Source organism: Daktulosphaira vitifoliae, unplaced genomic scaffold (assembly GCF_025091365.1).
Source record: "Daktulosphaira vitifoliae isolate Bord-2020 unplaced genomic scaffold, ASM2509136v1 Scaffold_4, whole genome shotgun sequence".
Classification (NCBI taxonomy): domain Eukaryota; kingdom Metazoa; phylum Arthropoda; class Insecta; order Hemiptera; family Phylloxeridae; genus Daktulosphaira; species Daktulosphaira vitifoliae.
This window is the reverse complement of record NW_026099575.1, coordinates 24,112,279-24,131,366: the sequence shown is the minus strand read 5'-3', so window position 1 is coordinate 24,131,366 and position 19,088 is coordinate 24,112,279. Positions and strand designations below refer to the sequence as shown.

The following is a 19,088-nucleotide window of genomic DNA, read 5'->3' as shown; positions in this document are numbered from 1 at the left end:
AAACAGCATTCCTGATTTTTATACTTGATTAAAACTAACGAGACAATTAATTAAATTATTACTTGATACAATGTTCAATCATACACCAACAGTAGAATAAATAAGTACTCATTAATATTGTCTGCAGACAAAATTTACATTAATAATACATTTTTTATCAGAACACAGCTATTTCTGTACTTGTAAATTAATATTAAGATGAATCCAGTGTTTTAAGTAATAAAAATTATAATTTTCGTGCACAATATCAACTGAAAGTAATCTTGTACACTAGTTGTATCATGTTTCGCATTTTAAAAATAATAAAAAGATTTTTTTAATTATAAATTTTTCCTTATACACGCAATGCGCTTATTTCAATGCATAAATATATTGTTTAATATTCATAATTACAAACAAAATTTTTTAAATTCTTATATAGATGTGATTTACTCAATTAATTAAAGATAATCTGTATCAAAAATTAGGTGAATTTTATATGGAATATTGACACAGACTTCGAATCTAGCTTTAAATTTATCCATAACATCTAGTTTTTGTTAATTACTAATTAATAATTTTGCATTAATTAAACTACTAAATCATAATAAAAAATCGAAAAATATTTTTGTTTAAAGCTCTTCTACTATAATTAAAAGATATTAAATAATATTTGTACAACATTTGGGGCTTATCCATAAAGTTAAAACTTTTTTAGAGACTTTTACAATAGTTTTTTTTTTTTTTAATGAACTTATCTCTGTAACTATTTTTAGATTAATTTTATAATTACGGATTTACTACGAACAATTAGATAATTTTATGAAGAATACAAAAATAAATTTATTTGTTTTTTTTACGTGACAAAATTGCAATTTTAGGAAAAATGGTTACATAAATCTTAAAAATTTGTAAAAACTGCAATTTTACTTTTACAGTACAATTTATTGTGAATTTTGAAAAAAAAATTTAACAGCCTTATGTATTTTTTGACGTTTTTGAGAATATTTCAATTAAATTTGGCATACTCAGCTATTCAACTAGTTTTAAAAAGAAAGTCATTCATACTTGTTTGGAAGTAAAAACCAAAATTGAGTTATATATGTAAAACAATTAAGACTTGTTATTATAATAAAATATAATTAATACGATATAGTAAATATAAATATAATAATATTAATATAATCTAAATACTTTAGATTATACAATTCTATATTATAATTATAAAATCAAAATTATACAATTTAGATACTAATTTTAGCAACTTTTAATTTTTCTTTGAAAATGTAATAACGTTTGTTTTTGCTGAATCTAAACCAAATGAGACCTTACTGGTGCGTAATTAACTCTTAATTACGCACCTGTAAGGTTGAGGGGGAAATATCGCCAGAATAATAATATTTACATGGTAAAGATATGTTTTCGGATTGGAGGGGGTTGTGAAAATGTTTGTTATTGTCCCCGTCAAACAAATCTCTAATACGTCATTTATACCCTTAATTACATAATTAATTATATTTTAAAACTAAACTTAAAGATATTTGTATGTTTAATTGTCTTAATAAATAAAATTTAAAAAATATACATAGTATACGATGTGTATAATACTTTAAAATTATATTTTCTATATTTTTTGTAAGTGAAATATATGTATAAACACGTAAAAACTCCTTTTTTGTGTTTTAAAATGGCTTGCTTTAATTTAAACATATATTTTTATTTATAGAAAATATTATATATGAAATATTATTTTTGTAAATAATAATTCCATATCACATATTTTCATATAATCATCTAATCAGTAAACTATAGTGTGACCTTGTCGGAATTCGTTTTTTTTTTTTACTATATAATACTTCAAATATTATTTTTAATGTTTTCCTACATTATATCTATGACTATCATAATTTAAAATATATAAATGTATACTTATATACACAAATTATACAATTTATGTGAGTTAAAATATTTGAAGAATTTTTACTACAGAAGTTTTTATTATTATTTATGAATCCTTTTTTTTCTGTTCGTTGTTTAATTAAATATAATTTTTTTAATATTTTTTACTTTTCGAAAAAAAAAAATTTATTCTAAACTTCATAATAAATAGTTAAATATTCAAGTAAGAATTTTGGTTTTGAGAGCATGGTCAGATAAATTCTATAACAACCAAACGGTATTTTTTTTCACTCGACAAAGAAGCCGCATTATACTATTCGATACGAAGAGATATTGAATCATTTGCCATCACTCTACTCTTTTAGTCGAACCGTTTCACTCCATAAATTGCACAATAAAACTAACTTTTAATGATGTGCTAAAGATATGTCCACATGATGAATATTCGAGAATCACTAGAGTTAGAGTTTAATCGAGAAGTAATACTTAAAAAATAGTATTTCGATGTATGGTAGTTTAGCAAACAAATTTCTCGTTGATTTGGTGTCCCAACCTTCGAATACGGCGTTTATTTAAGAAAACCGATCATAATCACTTAATTTGCATGCAGGTCACGTGCTCTACCATATAACTTCCTCTCCATTCTGCGACATATATGCGATACGTACAGGCCACTGTGTTTTCTTCCTCGTATTTTTTTCTACACAATACGTGTTTTCATTTTTTAAATGTTTCTCATCTGATTTATTTCTCCTACCTGTCGCGTACTCGTTTAAAACATATTCACGCGTAAAAAAAAGCTTCACAATACATCACTAACAAAATATTGTTATAGCCGTGTCATCGACGCGTGAAACGGTGGGGAGGGTACACGGAGCCGAGCCCACTGAAGAGCCTCGCACCGGCAGTGGTGGCGGTGGTGTTATCGCTGTCGATATTAATGTTTGTCGCCGCCGACAGTGAAATTAATGATCAAACGCCTATTGTCGGGTCAGGTGTGTGTGTGTGTGTGTACTTTTCGAAGCGTTACGCCGGTTCAACTCGTCGAAATTTTGCATTTGCTCGTCACCCCAATTCTCACATCCTCGTTGTCTACCCAATAAAAAATGTGTGTAGGTGTGTATTATTTTTTACACAATTATCGATTTAGTCTTTTCTAGGAAACCCTACAAATACGTACGCGCCACGGCTGTTCGTAAAACGGAACGTTCGGGTGAACGCGCGCGCCTCTTCTCCGACGTTTTCGCCGTGTGCCATAAATGCGAAAAGCGATAGCCGCTCATTCATGCAAATGCTTTTTACCGTCACGGATATACCGTCGCGTGGCATGAAGTAGCTACACAGTGGTGCGAGGGGAACATGACCGATCCCGGGGGATAGACGTGATGACGCCGCCGGGTACGCCGCCCAAACTAAGGACTTCAGGTAAAAACGCACAAAGATAACGTACGAATAATTAATTTTACCTATCTTAAGCTTAGAATGTACGGGGTCCGGTCTGAAATGTTTCTGATTAACGGCCGGAATCGGTGTAATGTAAAAACGCACGAAAGGATACGGTTTGTAAAACACAGCTGTCTTTAACGCTTCCAATGTACTCTAGTTAACGTTTGCACACGTGTGAAAACATCAACTCGAACACATACTTTTTTTATAAGTGACAAATATAGTACGCTATTTTTTTTTAGACCTAATGTATTAACTATTGAGTAATGTTCGATAAACGTTAATGACAAAATAATTGTATACGTTTAGTAAGGTGATAAATTATTCTTTAAAAAATTATCCACAATTTCATTACCATGCATTTTTCCATCGATCATTCGAACTTGTCATTTTTCTAACAACTGGCGTTATGTATAAAAATATAAGGCAAAATATTGAAAGTAATCGTGACAGGTGACTTTTATTAATTCGCCGGCTATTAATTTACTCCTAGTGGTCGTTGTGTCGTCAACAGGATAATGAACCACGGAGCCGTTCGTTATTTCTTAGTAAGACGTCGATGTCATCTTTTATTACAATACAAAGACCCATTGAATAGTAAACATAAAGAGGGTGTAAAGTAGTGCAAGTGCACTATACTTGTACGAAAGCGATTGCTAAATATTTTATTTTGCTTCTTGACTATCAGGAATAAAATAGTTTGCATTTTCAGTATCGAATGAATAATAGCAATTTTAACACGTTCCAGCTTGACACATATCAATTGAGTTGCAGGACATTGTTGATGAATAAGAAAAATAAATAAATAGTGTTTGAAAATACCTAATGTGTTGCATAACTCTTTTATCCACTGCATTATTCATAATGGTTTTTACATTTTATTTTAGTTATTGTCATTTTAATTAATAATTAGTTCCGAGATGTTTAATTCGTGACACTTTGTTGTATTGTTCGTCAACCGAATAATGACGATAAATTATGTAGCAAGCACAGGCCTGGAATCGTTTAAAATATGTGTGCAATAATATTTACTAGCTGCTGGATAGGACCGTACGTGTTCTAATAGCTGTTTGGTTTGTTAGTGCTTTTGTTCAACGCAGTGTTTAGTTTATAGGTATACTGCACGATAATAATACACAAACGCTGACCGAATTTACAATTAACAACTTTTCTTAAATAATATCACACGCCCCACTCGCCTACCAATCGATATTGCGGTTAATGTGTGGCTATCACGATAATTCATTTGAAAAAGATGTTAATGCCGGTGAAAAATATTTGTGACAATTAATGGTACAAAATTAAACGAATTCATTTCGATTTCATCCTAAGTAAGACTCGTTTTGTACAGCTATTTTTTGATAATGCGGTAGAAAAAGCAGCCAACATTTTATTGAAATATAAACACGAAGGTCGTCCGCGTGTGATTTATCTATATACCTATCAGTCCACCACTGTCCGGTATATAATCAAACTGGACAATCAGGTAGCTAATAATAACAATTAATGAACACATACTAAAATTAGTTGCATGGTAACATTGATTATTCTATTTTGGCGGCCGCCGAATACGTCACAATGATATGTAGAAACTTTAAACTGTACCTATTCAAAAAAAATTGATTTGTTTACGTTATTTATTCACTATTTTACGTCTTAAAATTATAAAAAAAAAAAAGATGTAAAATCATTTATCTTCCGAGTACGTCATTAGTTGCAAAATTCAACATGCTAATATTTGCCATTACCTTTAGAATGTGGGTAATTTAATCGTTTAAATACAGACCAATTGCTCTGGGAAACGGGCTACTATCATATTGATGTTATTATTTCTAATAATCCAAGAATAAGCAATAATAGTCATGAATTGCACTAGACCAAAAATGATGCTTGTTGCCAATGTTTTCAAGTGGTACGGTTATGTCACGATCAATAAAAACATTTGTAAGGCGTTGTGTTTTATAATTAAAGTTTAATCGTGATTACTATAAAAACAAAAAGTTAAAATTACCATATTCTAGTTACTCATTGCGTTATTTCCCAAAAAGTAGAAACTACACTGTATCATATATTTTCCGTTAAAGTTTTTAGTAGTGTTTATTGGTCATAATACATATTGTAGGTCAATAAAATATAATTAATGAAAAGTAATTTTTTTAATTAACTTTGTCTCTATTTTTTCGACGTTATTTTATAAAGTTTACCATTAAATTGTGAGTTTTGAAATTTATTGAACAATATAAAAATAATAACTATAGTTTGACACAGTTTGTTTTGTCTACGTTCTATTTTTTATGGACGAAAACAATTTAGATTTTAATTGGATAATGTTAGGATATTTTATTCACAGCCATCAAATAATTAATTAAAAATAGAGTGAAATATTATTGAAAAATATTGTCCAATAGATGGATTTTTATCATAGTGTATTTCTAATTGAAAAGTGACGGAGCGAAAAATTCTCTAATTAATTTTCGTGTCTGTTTTCAATGAAATGTCAATATATAAATCTGTGTATTTTGTTTTTATAAATTTTAAAACTTCTCATTGGTAAGTTAACAAAACTTGTTTTTTATGTATTTTATTATAACATTTTTTTTTATTTGTAGGGTTTATTTAATATTATATCTACTGATTTAGATAAGTTTTAAAGTTCATAATAGCTTAAAAAAATATTGTTCATAATTTAATACAAAGAGACTTTAAGAAGTTATGAACTAAATTCGATATTCTAATCATTGTCTCCGCCCATTACAGATGATTAGAACAAAGCTATTTGTAGGGTTTTTTTAGTAAACTGTTGCTCGGAATTATGATTTAATTTATGCACATATTATGTATACAATATTTTGTAGAGCTTCTTTACCTTGTTTTTATCCGATTTTCTTGTCGAGGTCATAATGTAAATCAATATAAAAAAATTATAATATTTAAATTGAAGCCATTAATACTTTTTAGTAATGGCTTATGTAATTACATAAGGATAAGTGTTTAAACTAGCCTTATGAGATTTAGAAAAATTTGATTTTTAAAAGTGAGTTTATTCAATTTAAGAAATGTATTGTTGCAGAAAATCAAGACAACGATGATGTGACTGTAGTAGATATAGAAGATGACACAACTTTTACCCCTCGAAAAAACGATGGAAAAAAGCATGTACATTTTTCAGAGGAAACCATCACGGTGATGATTCCTAGTCCACCGAAAGGGTTTTGTGATTCTGTGAAAAAACTATTGGACTTTGTTTGTTGTTGCGGATGTCTGTTTCCAAACTACTTATAAGTCCTTAATGTGATATTTCTCCTCTTTCATTCATTAGAATATTTTTAAGATCTGTGTGAAATATACCTGTTTACTCGTGTGCTCTAAAATTATTATTTGTTTGTATATATTATAAAAAATGTTATATGCTAATATAGATTATGTATATTTAACGAATATTTTATAAATATTTTTCCTATTTTTTTTTAACTAGAAGTTGATAAAATATTAAAGCAAAAATAATTTGGTGCGTATTTTTAACAATGGTATATGGAAATATGTTCGTGTATTTAGCGGAGAGTGGGCGAATGGCACCTACCTAAGGAAAATTTGCAATAAAATATTGAGTGACTCCAAAAGTGAATGAACTAAGGAGATGGATTCTTTGTAGAAGTCATGTAAAATTAAGTTAGGAGTATTTCATCTTTTTAAATTCTTTGCTAATAATTTATATTTCGATGCCCCAAAATTAACAAAGTTAATAAATATTATTCTCAGATAATTTTTTTATAATCATAATGTAAAAATATTTATAATTAAATAATACAAACGATTCAATCAATTATTCTATGTTTAAATTTGAATTTTCCAGTAAATAAACTGTTATGAGGGACGGTGTGGCCAAGTCGGTCACGCGGGAGTGTCTAATGCGCACTGCCTCGGATCGACTCTCGGTCACAACCGGTTTTATTTACTGAGCAAGAGATAAGTTTGGTAATTAGAGTTGCCATCTTTCTCTCCAGCGACGGACTAATCACTCGTTCTGTAAAATAATAGTTAAAAAACCTCCTCCTTTAGGGAAAGCCTCCACAAAATTAGCAAAATTCATTCTTCTCACCTGCTGTCATAACTTTAAATTGTTAATTACTTTTGAAATACTGGTCCAAAAGTTGTTATAGACCAGTAATTTTTTTAGTAAGATCGGTTTTTATTGAATAAGCTAGTCAAATATGTATGTTGACAATTAAAAAAATTAAGTTGATACCCTTATAAAATAATTGGTGAATTTAAGTAAAAGTAATTAATAACTGATAAATCAATAAATATATGACAATAGAAAATACCAAAAAAATTTGTATAACATGATTATTATTTATAGAGAAATCGAGTAACTAGCACTAGAAAATCATTTTGTAGCATAGATAAGTATATTGTTTTGTAGATCCATAACAATAACAAATTTATCTTAAAAGTATGAAATTAAATACTTAAATAAAGTTAAAAGTACACAGATTAGTTAATAATAACGATATTTTATGTATTCCTGATAACCAGTACCACTAATATTTTTGTTTAACAAAAAAATCATTTTTTAACCTAGTGATTGGCATTTTCCAATATTTTAAAATATGTAATAACTATTCGAATTGTTTTTATACAACCCAATAGTTTATTTTTAGCATAAAATATCGAATAGTTTTAAAAACTATTATCACTTTATCGTGTTTAAGTGCTTATAATTTTATAACAATGGTTATAAATATTTAATTCCAATGGACAGCTAAAGTTACTTATATTTAATGGGTAATAGTTTATAAATTAATTAATTTTACTAAATATATAGATATTTGCAGCTTAAATCGTCAATATAATAAAAATTGATCACTTGTGGCTAATTAATTAAGTAAAATTAAAACTATATTAAAAATATTATTAATTTAAAAAACTAAAAAATATTAAAAATATTAAACTCAATTAAATCGTCAAACCGATGATGATGAACAAAACTAGTTAAAGCAGCTCTCCCAAAAAATTTCTTCTGGATCCGAGCCTGTCAAAGAGCGGCAAAATCCCACTTTCTTTTAAATAAAGAAATGAATCATGATTGTTGATTAAACATGGTAAAATTACTCGAGTTAGGTGTTATTTGACTTAAGTATAATATTAGTTCAAAGTTAGTTTTATAGCTGAGTAGCATTATTTTTCATTAATTGATAAGTAACGTTAAGTCATACATGTCATAAATATTTAAAAGCAACGCTCTTATATCCAGTATCGGACTGGCTCACATTAGGGCCCTTGGTATTTAATTTATAGTTAGCTTGAGGGTTCTTAGTATATAGATCCCTAATTGAAAAAATATCAAAGGATTTTCGTTAAATGACGANAAAACAACGCTCTTATATCCAGTATCGGACTGGCTCACATTAGGGCCCCTGGTATTTAATTTATAGTTAGCTTGAGGGTTCTTAGTATATAGATCCCTAATTGAAAAAATATCGAAGGATTTTCGTTAAATGACGAATAAGAAGTTCATAATCAAGTTTAATATACTTAAATTAATTTTTTTATGTTATATATGACATAGTATATTGTATATGAAATATCATAAAAAATAATTATTTTAATTTATCTGTAAAAAACTAAAGAAGTACAATTGCCTCATTTTTCCTCTGCGGATGTCCATGTTTTGATCTGAGAAATATTGTTTTATTTTTAGAACAACTAGTAAGTAGGATAATAGGTCGTTAACTGGTCAAAGTGATATTTTACTATCAAAAATTGTGATAACATTCTTATCTACTCTTTATTCAATTATACGGTTTTAAACGTAATGTAAGAAAAATGACAATATTTTTTAAAAGTTAACTAGTTTACTATTTAACTTTCAAATCTAATGTTATGTAAAATTTTAAATAATTGTAAAATCTTTTTATTATTTAAATTAATATTTACAAACAAATTTGAATTTTTCATGTTCACATAAATATTTTAAACTTTATTAAAACAATTGAAATGTACGTGGAAGTTATTTCTGACTTGTTAGATCTGTTCAATAAGTTATTAAACGTTGTGAGTACTATTTAGAATTGTGTAGTTTATTGATTGTGTATTGATTATTTACTAATTTTTCTATTATGAAAAAAAAAGATTGTTTCATAATTTTATAGTTATTTTTCAATATGTAGTTATTGAAATTATTCTTTAAGTAATTGTATAAATATACTTATTGAAATATCATTAGATGACTGAAGTAGGAGTTCTGGATTCATTTACATTTATGCATTCGGCTATTAAAATAAATTCAAACCATGAACAGTTCTTAAGAAGAATTCAGACTTCCATTGATGAATTAAAGGTATAATAATATAATAATATTTTAGTGTTAATATATTTTTATAATTGACAAATTTTTAAAAAGTTTGGAATAGTTATTTATAGTGATTTAATCATAAATTTATTAGTGGCAATACAATTAAAAATCTTAATAAACAAATATGGTGTTTAGCCCTCATATATACGCCAATTACTTCTTAGTAATGTGTCCTTATACACTCCCTATAATTAATAATCATTTGTCATAAAAAGTTCTTTCATGATAAAATTATTTAAAAAAACATTATATAATGAACAGGAAAATGTTGTAATACTATCAAAAAAAAAAAAATTCTTCATTTATCATATTCCCAGAATTTATAGTACAAAAATTTTTATATTAAACAAAAAATTAATATAATATTGAGAATTTTTTTTTATTTCATTTAGGTTCATGTATTTTTTAATTTACCAATCATTAGGTCTTTTTTATGTTTATCCCTACTTTAAAGGATGTTAATTTTAATATTTCAAATGGCAATGTGTATATTAACTGGTTTATTTAATAAATAATGATCTACAATCATTTAAGAAAATGATTGGTCGATAACAACTTTTAGGTTATAATTTTGTACAATTTTAGGTAATGATTAGGGATAAAAATTGGGTACTGCTTTTTATTTGACTACACATGTCCTCTTCCTCCATTCCAGGTATAAAAATAAATAATTACTAAAATACTAGTCTAATAGTTTTTATCAATCTGTCATTTGTTAATGAGATACATTATGTATTAAATTAAATAATTAATTATTTTATGTTACCATTTGAAAAAATAAACCCTTATTATCGATACCCTTTTAAGGTATAAGAGATGAACATTAAAAAAATACTTTATTATTGATAAATTCAAAAAATCATGTACCTAAAAGAAAATAAAGAAATATTCTCAATATTATTATTATTTTCTGTTTAATTAATTGTTTGTGATAAATTAATGATCTTATATATAGCAGATATTTTTACATTTATATTAAGTATTTTTATTTTTTTAATATTCAACATCTAAAATCTTTAGATGCTTAGAAATTTATTACAATATAAATGGATGGTTTTTGTGAGAAATTTGTTAAATCAAATTTTGTTATTTTTAGTTAATTTGTAATAAAAGTTGGTACTTTATTAGAAAATGTTAAATGTGTTTATAGGTATCGGTATTATTTTTATAGATACCTTAGATATAATTTTATTGTGATTAGAAATTAAAAAATCTTTTTTATCATTGGTAGAAAACATTTTATATTTTTCGTCTCCTGAAAAAGTATCATTTTTGACTTAATCAACTTTTTACAAAAATAATTCAAATTTACAATAAATTTATGTTACATAATAATAAACTTTTGTTTTGTTTACATGAATTATAAATATTAGTTACATGAGACGTTATAAAAATTAAATTGTATTTTTATGTTATTAAACTATTAGAAGTTGAAACTGACAATTAAAAAATAAACTAAAAAGATCTTCAATAACATTTTAAGTTATTGTGAAAGATATTTCTGAAAAACCTGGAAAATTTAGGGAATAGTCTAACTTTTTATTTTGATATAACAATAATTTTGAAATTCTTTAGAAAATAATTCTTATTTTTTAATATAATTGAGTATAAATTTTATTTCAGAAATGGCTTACAAATGTTTGTACAGAATGGAAAGCTGAAGATTTAGCTTCACTGGGCAATGTAATTGAGCCACCATTAACCCCTAATACAATAGACATGAATCTTAGTGGACCTGATTATATAACACCATTAATTAAAGAAAAAATAGATTCTGTATTAGGTTTCAGAAACCCCGTTAGTCCAATATTATGGAGTGTTGGTTTAAGACCAATACAAGATAGTACATCAAAGGATGGTTTTGAAATAGATGATCAACAGTCACCAACTGACTTTATAGCACCATCATTTGGTGACTATGGAAGTCCATCATCAGACGCATGGAATGTTTTTCATGAGTCTGATTTTAATTTAGATCATGCACAATTGGTAAACAAAATGTTCAAAAATAAATTTATTTATTAAAATTTTGAATTAAAAAAATTATTTTATTTAATCTATTCTAAATTTTTCAAATAGGATGAGAGAGGTCCACAAACTCCAAATATTAAATTATATAGAAAAGACGAATTAGACATTGCTCAGGANAGAATTTATAGTACAAAAATTTTTATATTAAACAAAAAATTAATATAATATTGAGAATTTTTTTTTATTTCATTTAGGTTCATGTATTTTTTAATTTACCAATCATTAGGTCTTTTTTATGTTTATCCCTACTTTAAAGGATGTTAATTTTAATATTTCAAATGGCAATGTGTATATTAACTGGTTTATTTAATAAATAATGATCTACAATCATTTAAGAAAATGATTGGTCGATAACAACTTTTAGGTTATAATTTTGTACAATTTTAGGTAATGATTAGGGATAAAAATTGGGTACTGCTTTTTATTTGACTACACATGTCCTCTTCCTCCATTCCAGGTATAAAAATAAATAATTACTAAAATACTAGTCTAATAGTTTTTATCGATCTGTCATTTGTTAATGAGATACATTATGTATTAAATTAAATAATTAATAATTTTATGTTACCATTTGAAAAAATAAACCCTTATTATCGATACCCTTTTAAGGTATAAGAGATGAACATTAAAAAAATACTTTATTATTGATAAATTCAAAAAATCATGTACCTAAAAGAAAATAAAGAAATATTCTCAATATTATTATTATTTTCTGTTTAATTAATTGTTTGTGATAAATTAATGATCTTATATATAGCAGATATTTTTACATTTATATTAAGTATTTTTATTTTTTTAATATTCAACATCTAAAATCTTTAGATGCTTAGAAATTTATTACAATATAAATGGATGGTTTTTGTGAGAAATTTGTTAAATCAAATTTTGTTATTTTTAGTTAATTTGTAATAAAAGTTGGTACTTTATTAGAAAATGTTAAATGTGTTTATAGGTATCGGTATTATTTTTATAGATACCTTAGATATAATTTTATTGTGATTAGAAATTAAAAAATCTTTTTTATCATTGGTAGAAAACATTTTATATTTTTCGTCTCCTGAAAAAGTATCATTTTTGACTTAATCAACTTTTTACAAAAATAATTCAAATTTACAATAAATTTATGTTACATAATAATAAACTTTTGTTTTGTTTACATGAATTATAAATATTAGTTACATGAGACGTTATAAAAATTAAATTGTATTTTTATGTTATTAAACTATTAGAAGTTGAAACTGACAATTAAAAAATAAACTAAAAAGATCTTCAATAACATTTTAAGTTATTGTGAAAGATATTTCTGAAAAACCTGGAAAATTTAGGGAATAGTCTAACTTTTTATTTTGATATAACAATAATTTTGAAATTCTTTAGAAAATAATTCTTATTTTTTAATATAATTGAGTATAAATTTTATTTCAGAAATGGCTTACAAATGTTTGTACAGAATGGAAAGCTGAAGATTTAGCTTCACTGGGCAATGTAATTGAGCCACCATTAACCCCTAATACAATAGACATGAATCTTAGTGGACCTGATTATATAACACCATTAATTAAAGAAAAAATAGATTCTGTATTAGGTTTCAGAAACCCCGTTAGTCCAATATTATGGAGTGTTGGTTTAAGACCAATACAAGATAGTACATCAAAGGATGGTTTTGAAATAGATGATCAACAGTCACCAACTGACTTTATAGCACCATCATTTGGTGACTATGGAAGTCCATCATCAGACGCATGGAATGTTTTTCATGAGTCTGATTTTAATTTAGATCATGCACAATTGGTAAACAAAATGTTCAAAAATAAATTTATTTATTAAAATTTTGAATTAAAAAAATTATTTTATTTAATCTATTCTAAATTTTTCAAATAGGATGAAAGAGGTCCACAAACTCCAAATATTAAATTATATAGAAAAGACGAATTAGACATTGCTCAGGATACAAATTCAAATGCTACTTATCAACAAAACAATTGTAAATGGTAAAAATTTTAAAAAGTAGTATTTGATAGTGTAACATTAATTATTTTTAGGTGAAATGACATTTATTTGTCACATATGCAATAATGAATTCAACTCATCTATAGAACTAGAAACACATTTGAAAATACACCAATCTGAATCAAACTATCAAAATGATCGTTTGACTTGTGGTATTTAAACATATATACTTATTCATTTTATTTTAGTTAAAATGACAAAATTACTAATAATTTTATTGGTTGTTTATTTTCATGTCTTTTATAAAATATGATAAATCACTAATCAAACTTTTGAATTTATTATATGCATAAAGAATATATTTTCTATTATATGTCAGAAATCGTCCATAAATAAAAATATTTGTTGTTAGCATTGGAAAAATATTGAATTTATTTAATCACTATTTAAATTAAAAACTTATTTTCACTATCCTCTATAATTGATTAAATTGATATATAAATTTATGAGAATTTCAAAGTTTTTGAAATGGTTAATTTTTGTATATATTTTACAGTATCAAAGTATAATTTTATTGTGAAGAATAAGGTAAATGTATATGGAATTATTTCACACTAAATTTTGATTGTAGGTACAGAATTTTTTCCATGAAATTGATCAATAGTTTTTATGAATACAATTAATATAGACTAAATTAAAATTAGATATACCTAATTTTTGTGATAGCTTAAGAACTGATTATTAAATTAATAAATATATACAAGGTAATTCTTTTAACACTATCCATTCAATTTTTCTTAAAAAAATAAAAGAAATTAAGTAATTAAGAAATTATTCCCATTTTTATATTTAGGCGTAAGGAAGAGTATGACTAGGAAATTACTAAGGACAAAAATTGCAGCATCCGCTCCTCTCCTTCTATCATTACTTTTAATTATTAATAATTTCCGAAATACTGGTCAAAAAGTAGTTATGAACTAGTTTTTCTCTTAATTAAATTATTTTCTATTTTATAAGCTAGTTAAATATGTATATTTGCCATTAAAAAAAACAAGGTTCTTACCCTTATAATATATGACCCTAAAAATTATTTTATAACTGATATATTAAAAAAAATATATATGAAATTAAGAACAACCAAAAAAAATGTTCAAATGACTTATTATTTTAAAAGAAATTGAGTGGCTAGTGTTAAAATAATTACCTTGTATATATGTTCATTTTTTTTTTTTATACTAAAGTTAAAGTTCATGCAGGTAAACCTACCTGAATTATTTACCAAACCAACTACCAATTGTTATAAACTTTTATGATTAAAAAATAAGTAATTATATTTTTGCTATGATAATAGTTGAAATCAAAGTAAAATAATGTATGTCAACTAAATGTTGAAAAGTATTTAAAATATTAAAAAAAAAATCTTTTTAATAAATTATTTAATTGATTACATTAAAAAAATTATGGTAAGTTAGATGTTTTGTCAATAATACTATTATTTATGTTTTATAACTTTAAACATTAGTACATATTCAAGTAATGATAATTTTCATGGAATAAATTACAGTCTACAATTAACAATTACCATGACAACATTTCATATAATTCTATCCTTTTCTTCACAAGATGATTATCGTTTGTTGCTGTAAAATATACACAAAAAATATAAAAATTTTTCAAATTTTAAAATTAACAAATATTACATTAATTAATGTGTATATATATTAATATGTACATTAAAATGTATACAAAATGAAAATTATGAAAATTTTTAATCATTTTACATATATCATTATTTTTTTATATAAATTAATAAATATATAATTTATTACGTTAAAATTGTAGATTATATACTATACACATATATATTTACAAAAATTGTGAACTTTATAATATCTATGTACATTGTATATTTTAATGTATATATTACAGAATAATAGTTTAACTATTATCTTTACACAATATCTTAAAAAATTTTAAATATAATGTAATTTTTTTTTAGAAGTTAGTAGTATCTTACATTCATAATTTTGAGAAAATATTTGGGTCCTCTACCCCCTTTTTTTTAGATAACAATTTTATGACTAGTATTTCAGCAGTTCTGAACAATTTAAACTAATGACTAGAGATGAGGAGTGGGTGCAGCTATTTTTATCAGAAGTCATTACCCGCCCATTCTATTTGTCCTATATAGGTACAAAAATGAGAATAACATCCAAAGTACTGGTCAGTCCAAAAGTTGCTTTTGACCATTCATTTTTTAAATTAAATTATTTCCTATTTTGTAAGTAATTTAAATATGTATGTTATCATATTAAAAAAATAATGTTGACATCCCTATACATTGTAAGGGATGATCTTAAAAAATAATTACTATCTGATAACTCAAGAATTATTTTTCCATTATTGTATTTTACGATTAATTGAGTGGTTTATGATAAATTGATTGTACTGTATATATATATTAATATTTTAACTAACCAAAATATATATCTATTTTTGATATATATTTGATACATTATTAAAAAAATTTTTTCTTTTTTTCAGATTTTTGTGAAAAAACTTTTTGTAAAAAGAGTAATCTTCGTGTTCATATGATGATTCATCAAAATATCAAGCCATACAAATGTTTATATTGTAATCAACATTTTGCTCAAAAAAGTACCAGAGATGTACACACAGTACAGCATACTGGTTGTTAAAAATTTATTTCTCTAAACATTTTAGTATAATTACGTATAACTTCAATTATCTACTTCTACTAAAAGATGATAAAAAAAATTATTTAATAATTTTTAAAATATAATTTTATAAGTCATAAAAATTGTAAAGTTGACTAATATGGTAAACTCTGCTTCAAAAAATTGAATGGTACATAAATCATTATTTAATAATCAGTTTTAACCACCTAAACATGTTGATTATAAAATGTATATTTGATGTAACACAAATTATAATAACTATGTCTTAATAAAAATAATAAATATAGTTTAAAAAAACTAAAAAAACACGCTTTTAAGTACATCGAACTAAAAAGTTANAAAAAGAAGGGAATTGGGGGCTTATAATTAAGATTTCAATATTTGTTATAAATATTAAATATTTTCAATTAAGCTTTATTAGTTTGTTTTATGAAAGTAATAAAAAAAATTTTACAATTTATTAAAAATGCAATCAATAACACAGAACAATAAAATTTATATATATATTATCTGAATTATGTGCAATACTAATTAAGCTACAAAAAACATTTTTTTATGAAATATAAACTTTATTTTACTATATTTATAATTAATTAACTATAAAATTTATTCTTAATTTTAGCAAAGCTAAAATTTGATTTGTATCAATATTAAAAATTTGTTAAAAAAAAGTGCAATTATTAAATTTTTATTTTATGTGTAAATTAATAAATTTTTGTTTATTCAAAGGTGATTACTTGTATAACTGCAGTATTTGTAATAAAGGGTTTGCAACCAAAGGAAAATTTAATTTTCATATGAAATCACATCAAGATGCAACATATGAATGTTTAGTGTGTAATAAACGATTTTCTACTCAACAATACTTGACATATCATATGAAAGTTCATCCAGATCAGGTTATTATAATTCTATATAGTATAAACAATATATTATAGATGTTTGGTCAATTTACATAATTATAATTGTATAAACCACAATTCATAAAAGTATAATCAAAAGGAAATTTTCTGTCATTCTTCCTTTATAAATTTTTAATGATACTTAATTTTTATAAATTTTCTGTTTATAGTTAAATATTGAATTTTGAAGAACTATTCTTGTATTTAATATGAATACTTTAAGACTTTATTAGTTTCTATAGATAATATATTTCTTGTGTTTCTCTTTATATACTACAAAATAATTATAATTTTAGGATACATTAGGATTTCACTGTGATATATGTAAATCAGTATTTAAACAAAAAAAATCTTTACTTGTACATAGAAAACAAGAACATCCATTTTCAATGTTTAAATGTCCTTCTGTAGGATGTGATAAAGAGTTTACAACAACTCAACTGCTTAATAGGCATACAAAAAGATTACATGAAAGTAAAGACAGGTAATAGAAATTAACTTAAAATAAGATTAAATAGTTTAAAAACACATAAATACTTGATCAATATCATTAAGGTGGTATAGTATTTTTCAGAGCTGTTATTTGTTTAGAATGTGGAAAGTCTTTTTGTTTTCAAAATTATTTGCAAAAACATATTGTTAGAGTACATGGACCAAAGCGGTTACCTCATTTTAAGTGTCGACAATGTCCTGAACGTTTTGATAGTGACATAATGTTACATATTCATATGCAATCTCATCCTAAGGTAATTTATAATTCATTCATAGTTTTAATTTTTTTTTATTAAGTTATCTTGTACAAAATTGATGATTTAATTTAATCAAAAGAATTTTTAGTCTTAAATGAATTAATTTTATTTAATTTTCAAATTTATCTTACAGAGTGAGAAGATTAAAGAATCTAAACGTATTTGCTGTCCCCGTGAACAATGTACTGCATCTTTTTACAATAGAGTAGCTCTTCGATATCATATTGCGGAAAAACACGATAATATATACCGGTATTATTATTTACTTGTTTTTTTAACTAAATAATAAAATAAATATTTTAATTAATTTTATTCAAAATTTAATTGAAGAATTGTAATCCATGTGATTTATTTTCAGATATGAATGTGAAGTATGCCAAAAAAAATTTGTGCGTAAAAGTCACTATAAATTACATTCTGCTATACATTTAAAAACACATTTTACTTGCAATATGTGTTGTAAACAATTTCGTAAAAAAAGCCGCTTAGCTACACACTGGAAAAAGGTACACCAACAAGAAACTTTTGATTTTGGGATGTTGTTCAGTGTTGAACCTTTTAAAAATTAATCTAAATGTTTTCAACTTTGAGTTTAGCTGAAAAGATAAAAATTAATGAAATAATGAAGTTCCTATTAATTAAATTTATTGTTATTTTAATTGAATTGAATTTATTAAATATAATAATAATAATTATTACTATTTGTTTTTAAATATCAAAAGTATGTTGATTTTCTTTTATTTAAGAAAACTTTAGATTAAAATGTTTAATAATTTAAGACTGATTATAATACTGTTACATGCTAAAAGATGAAACTATTGTTTGAATAAAAAGAACTATAGAAATAAAATTTTCATTCTAATGATTAAAAATATTTAATAGTTTCTAAGAAAATTAATCCTACTCAAAATCTATAACTCTATATAGTAATAGTCAGACCCGTGCTGACCAAATAAAATCAAAGAACAATTGTGACATATAAAACTATAGTATTATATGTCAATTATATATGTTTTAGTGACATATATGAAACTAAAACTAAATTTTTGAATATAAATGTCTGTAAAATTAGTATCCA

At 24.6% G+C, this 19,088-nt stretch overlaps 1 protein-coding gene and 1 long non-coding RNA gene across 3 annotated transcripts; both read left to right on the top strand.

Annotated features, from left to right (window-relative positions):
- Nucleotides 1-2,059: 2,059 nt before the first annotated feature.
- On the top strand, nucleotides 2,060-6,762 carry LOC126904015 (uncharacterized). The gene is made up of 2 exons (XR_007703649.1): nucleotides 2,060-3,303; nucleotides 6,395-6,762. It is a non-coding gene; the product is annotated as an uncharacterized LOC126904015 (long non-coding RNA).
- A 2,359-nt stretch (nucleotides 6,763-9,121) lies between these two features.
- On the top strand, nucleotides 9,122-18,860 carry LOC126904014 (zinc finger protein 182-like). Of its 2 annotated transcripts, none has more exons than XM_050682639.1 (11): nucleotides 9,122-9,378; nucleotides 9,551-9,664; nucleotides 13,136-13,501; nucleotides 13,592-13,694; nucleotides 13,753-13,872; nucleotides 16,205-16,351; nucleotides 17,089-17,258; nucleotides 17,558-17,745; nucleotides 17,836-18,007; nucleotides 18,144-18,262; nucleotides 18,369-18,860. In XM_050682639.1, exons 1-11 carry the CDS (start codon nucleotides 9,322-9,324, stop codon nucleotides 18,577-18,579), a joined length of 1,767 nt encoding a protein of 588 aa, XP_050538596.1. In that variant the 5' UTR covers nucleotides 9,122-9,321; the 3' UTR covers nucleotides 18,580-18,860. The 2 variants fall into 2 exon arrangements, with proteins under 2 accessions (XP_050538596.1, XP_050538595.1); XM_050682638.1 differs by lacking the exon at nucleotides 13,136-13,501 and adding an exon at nucleotides 11,303-11,668.
- Nucleotides 18,861-19,088: the final 228 nt, after the last annotated feature.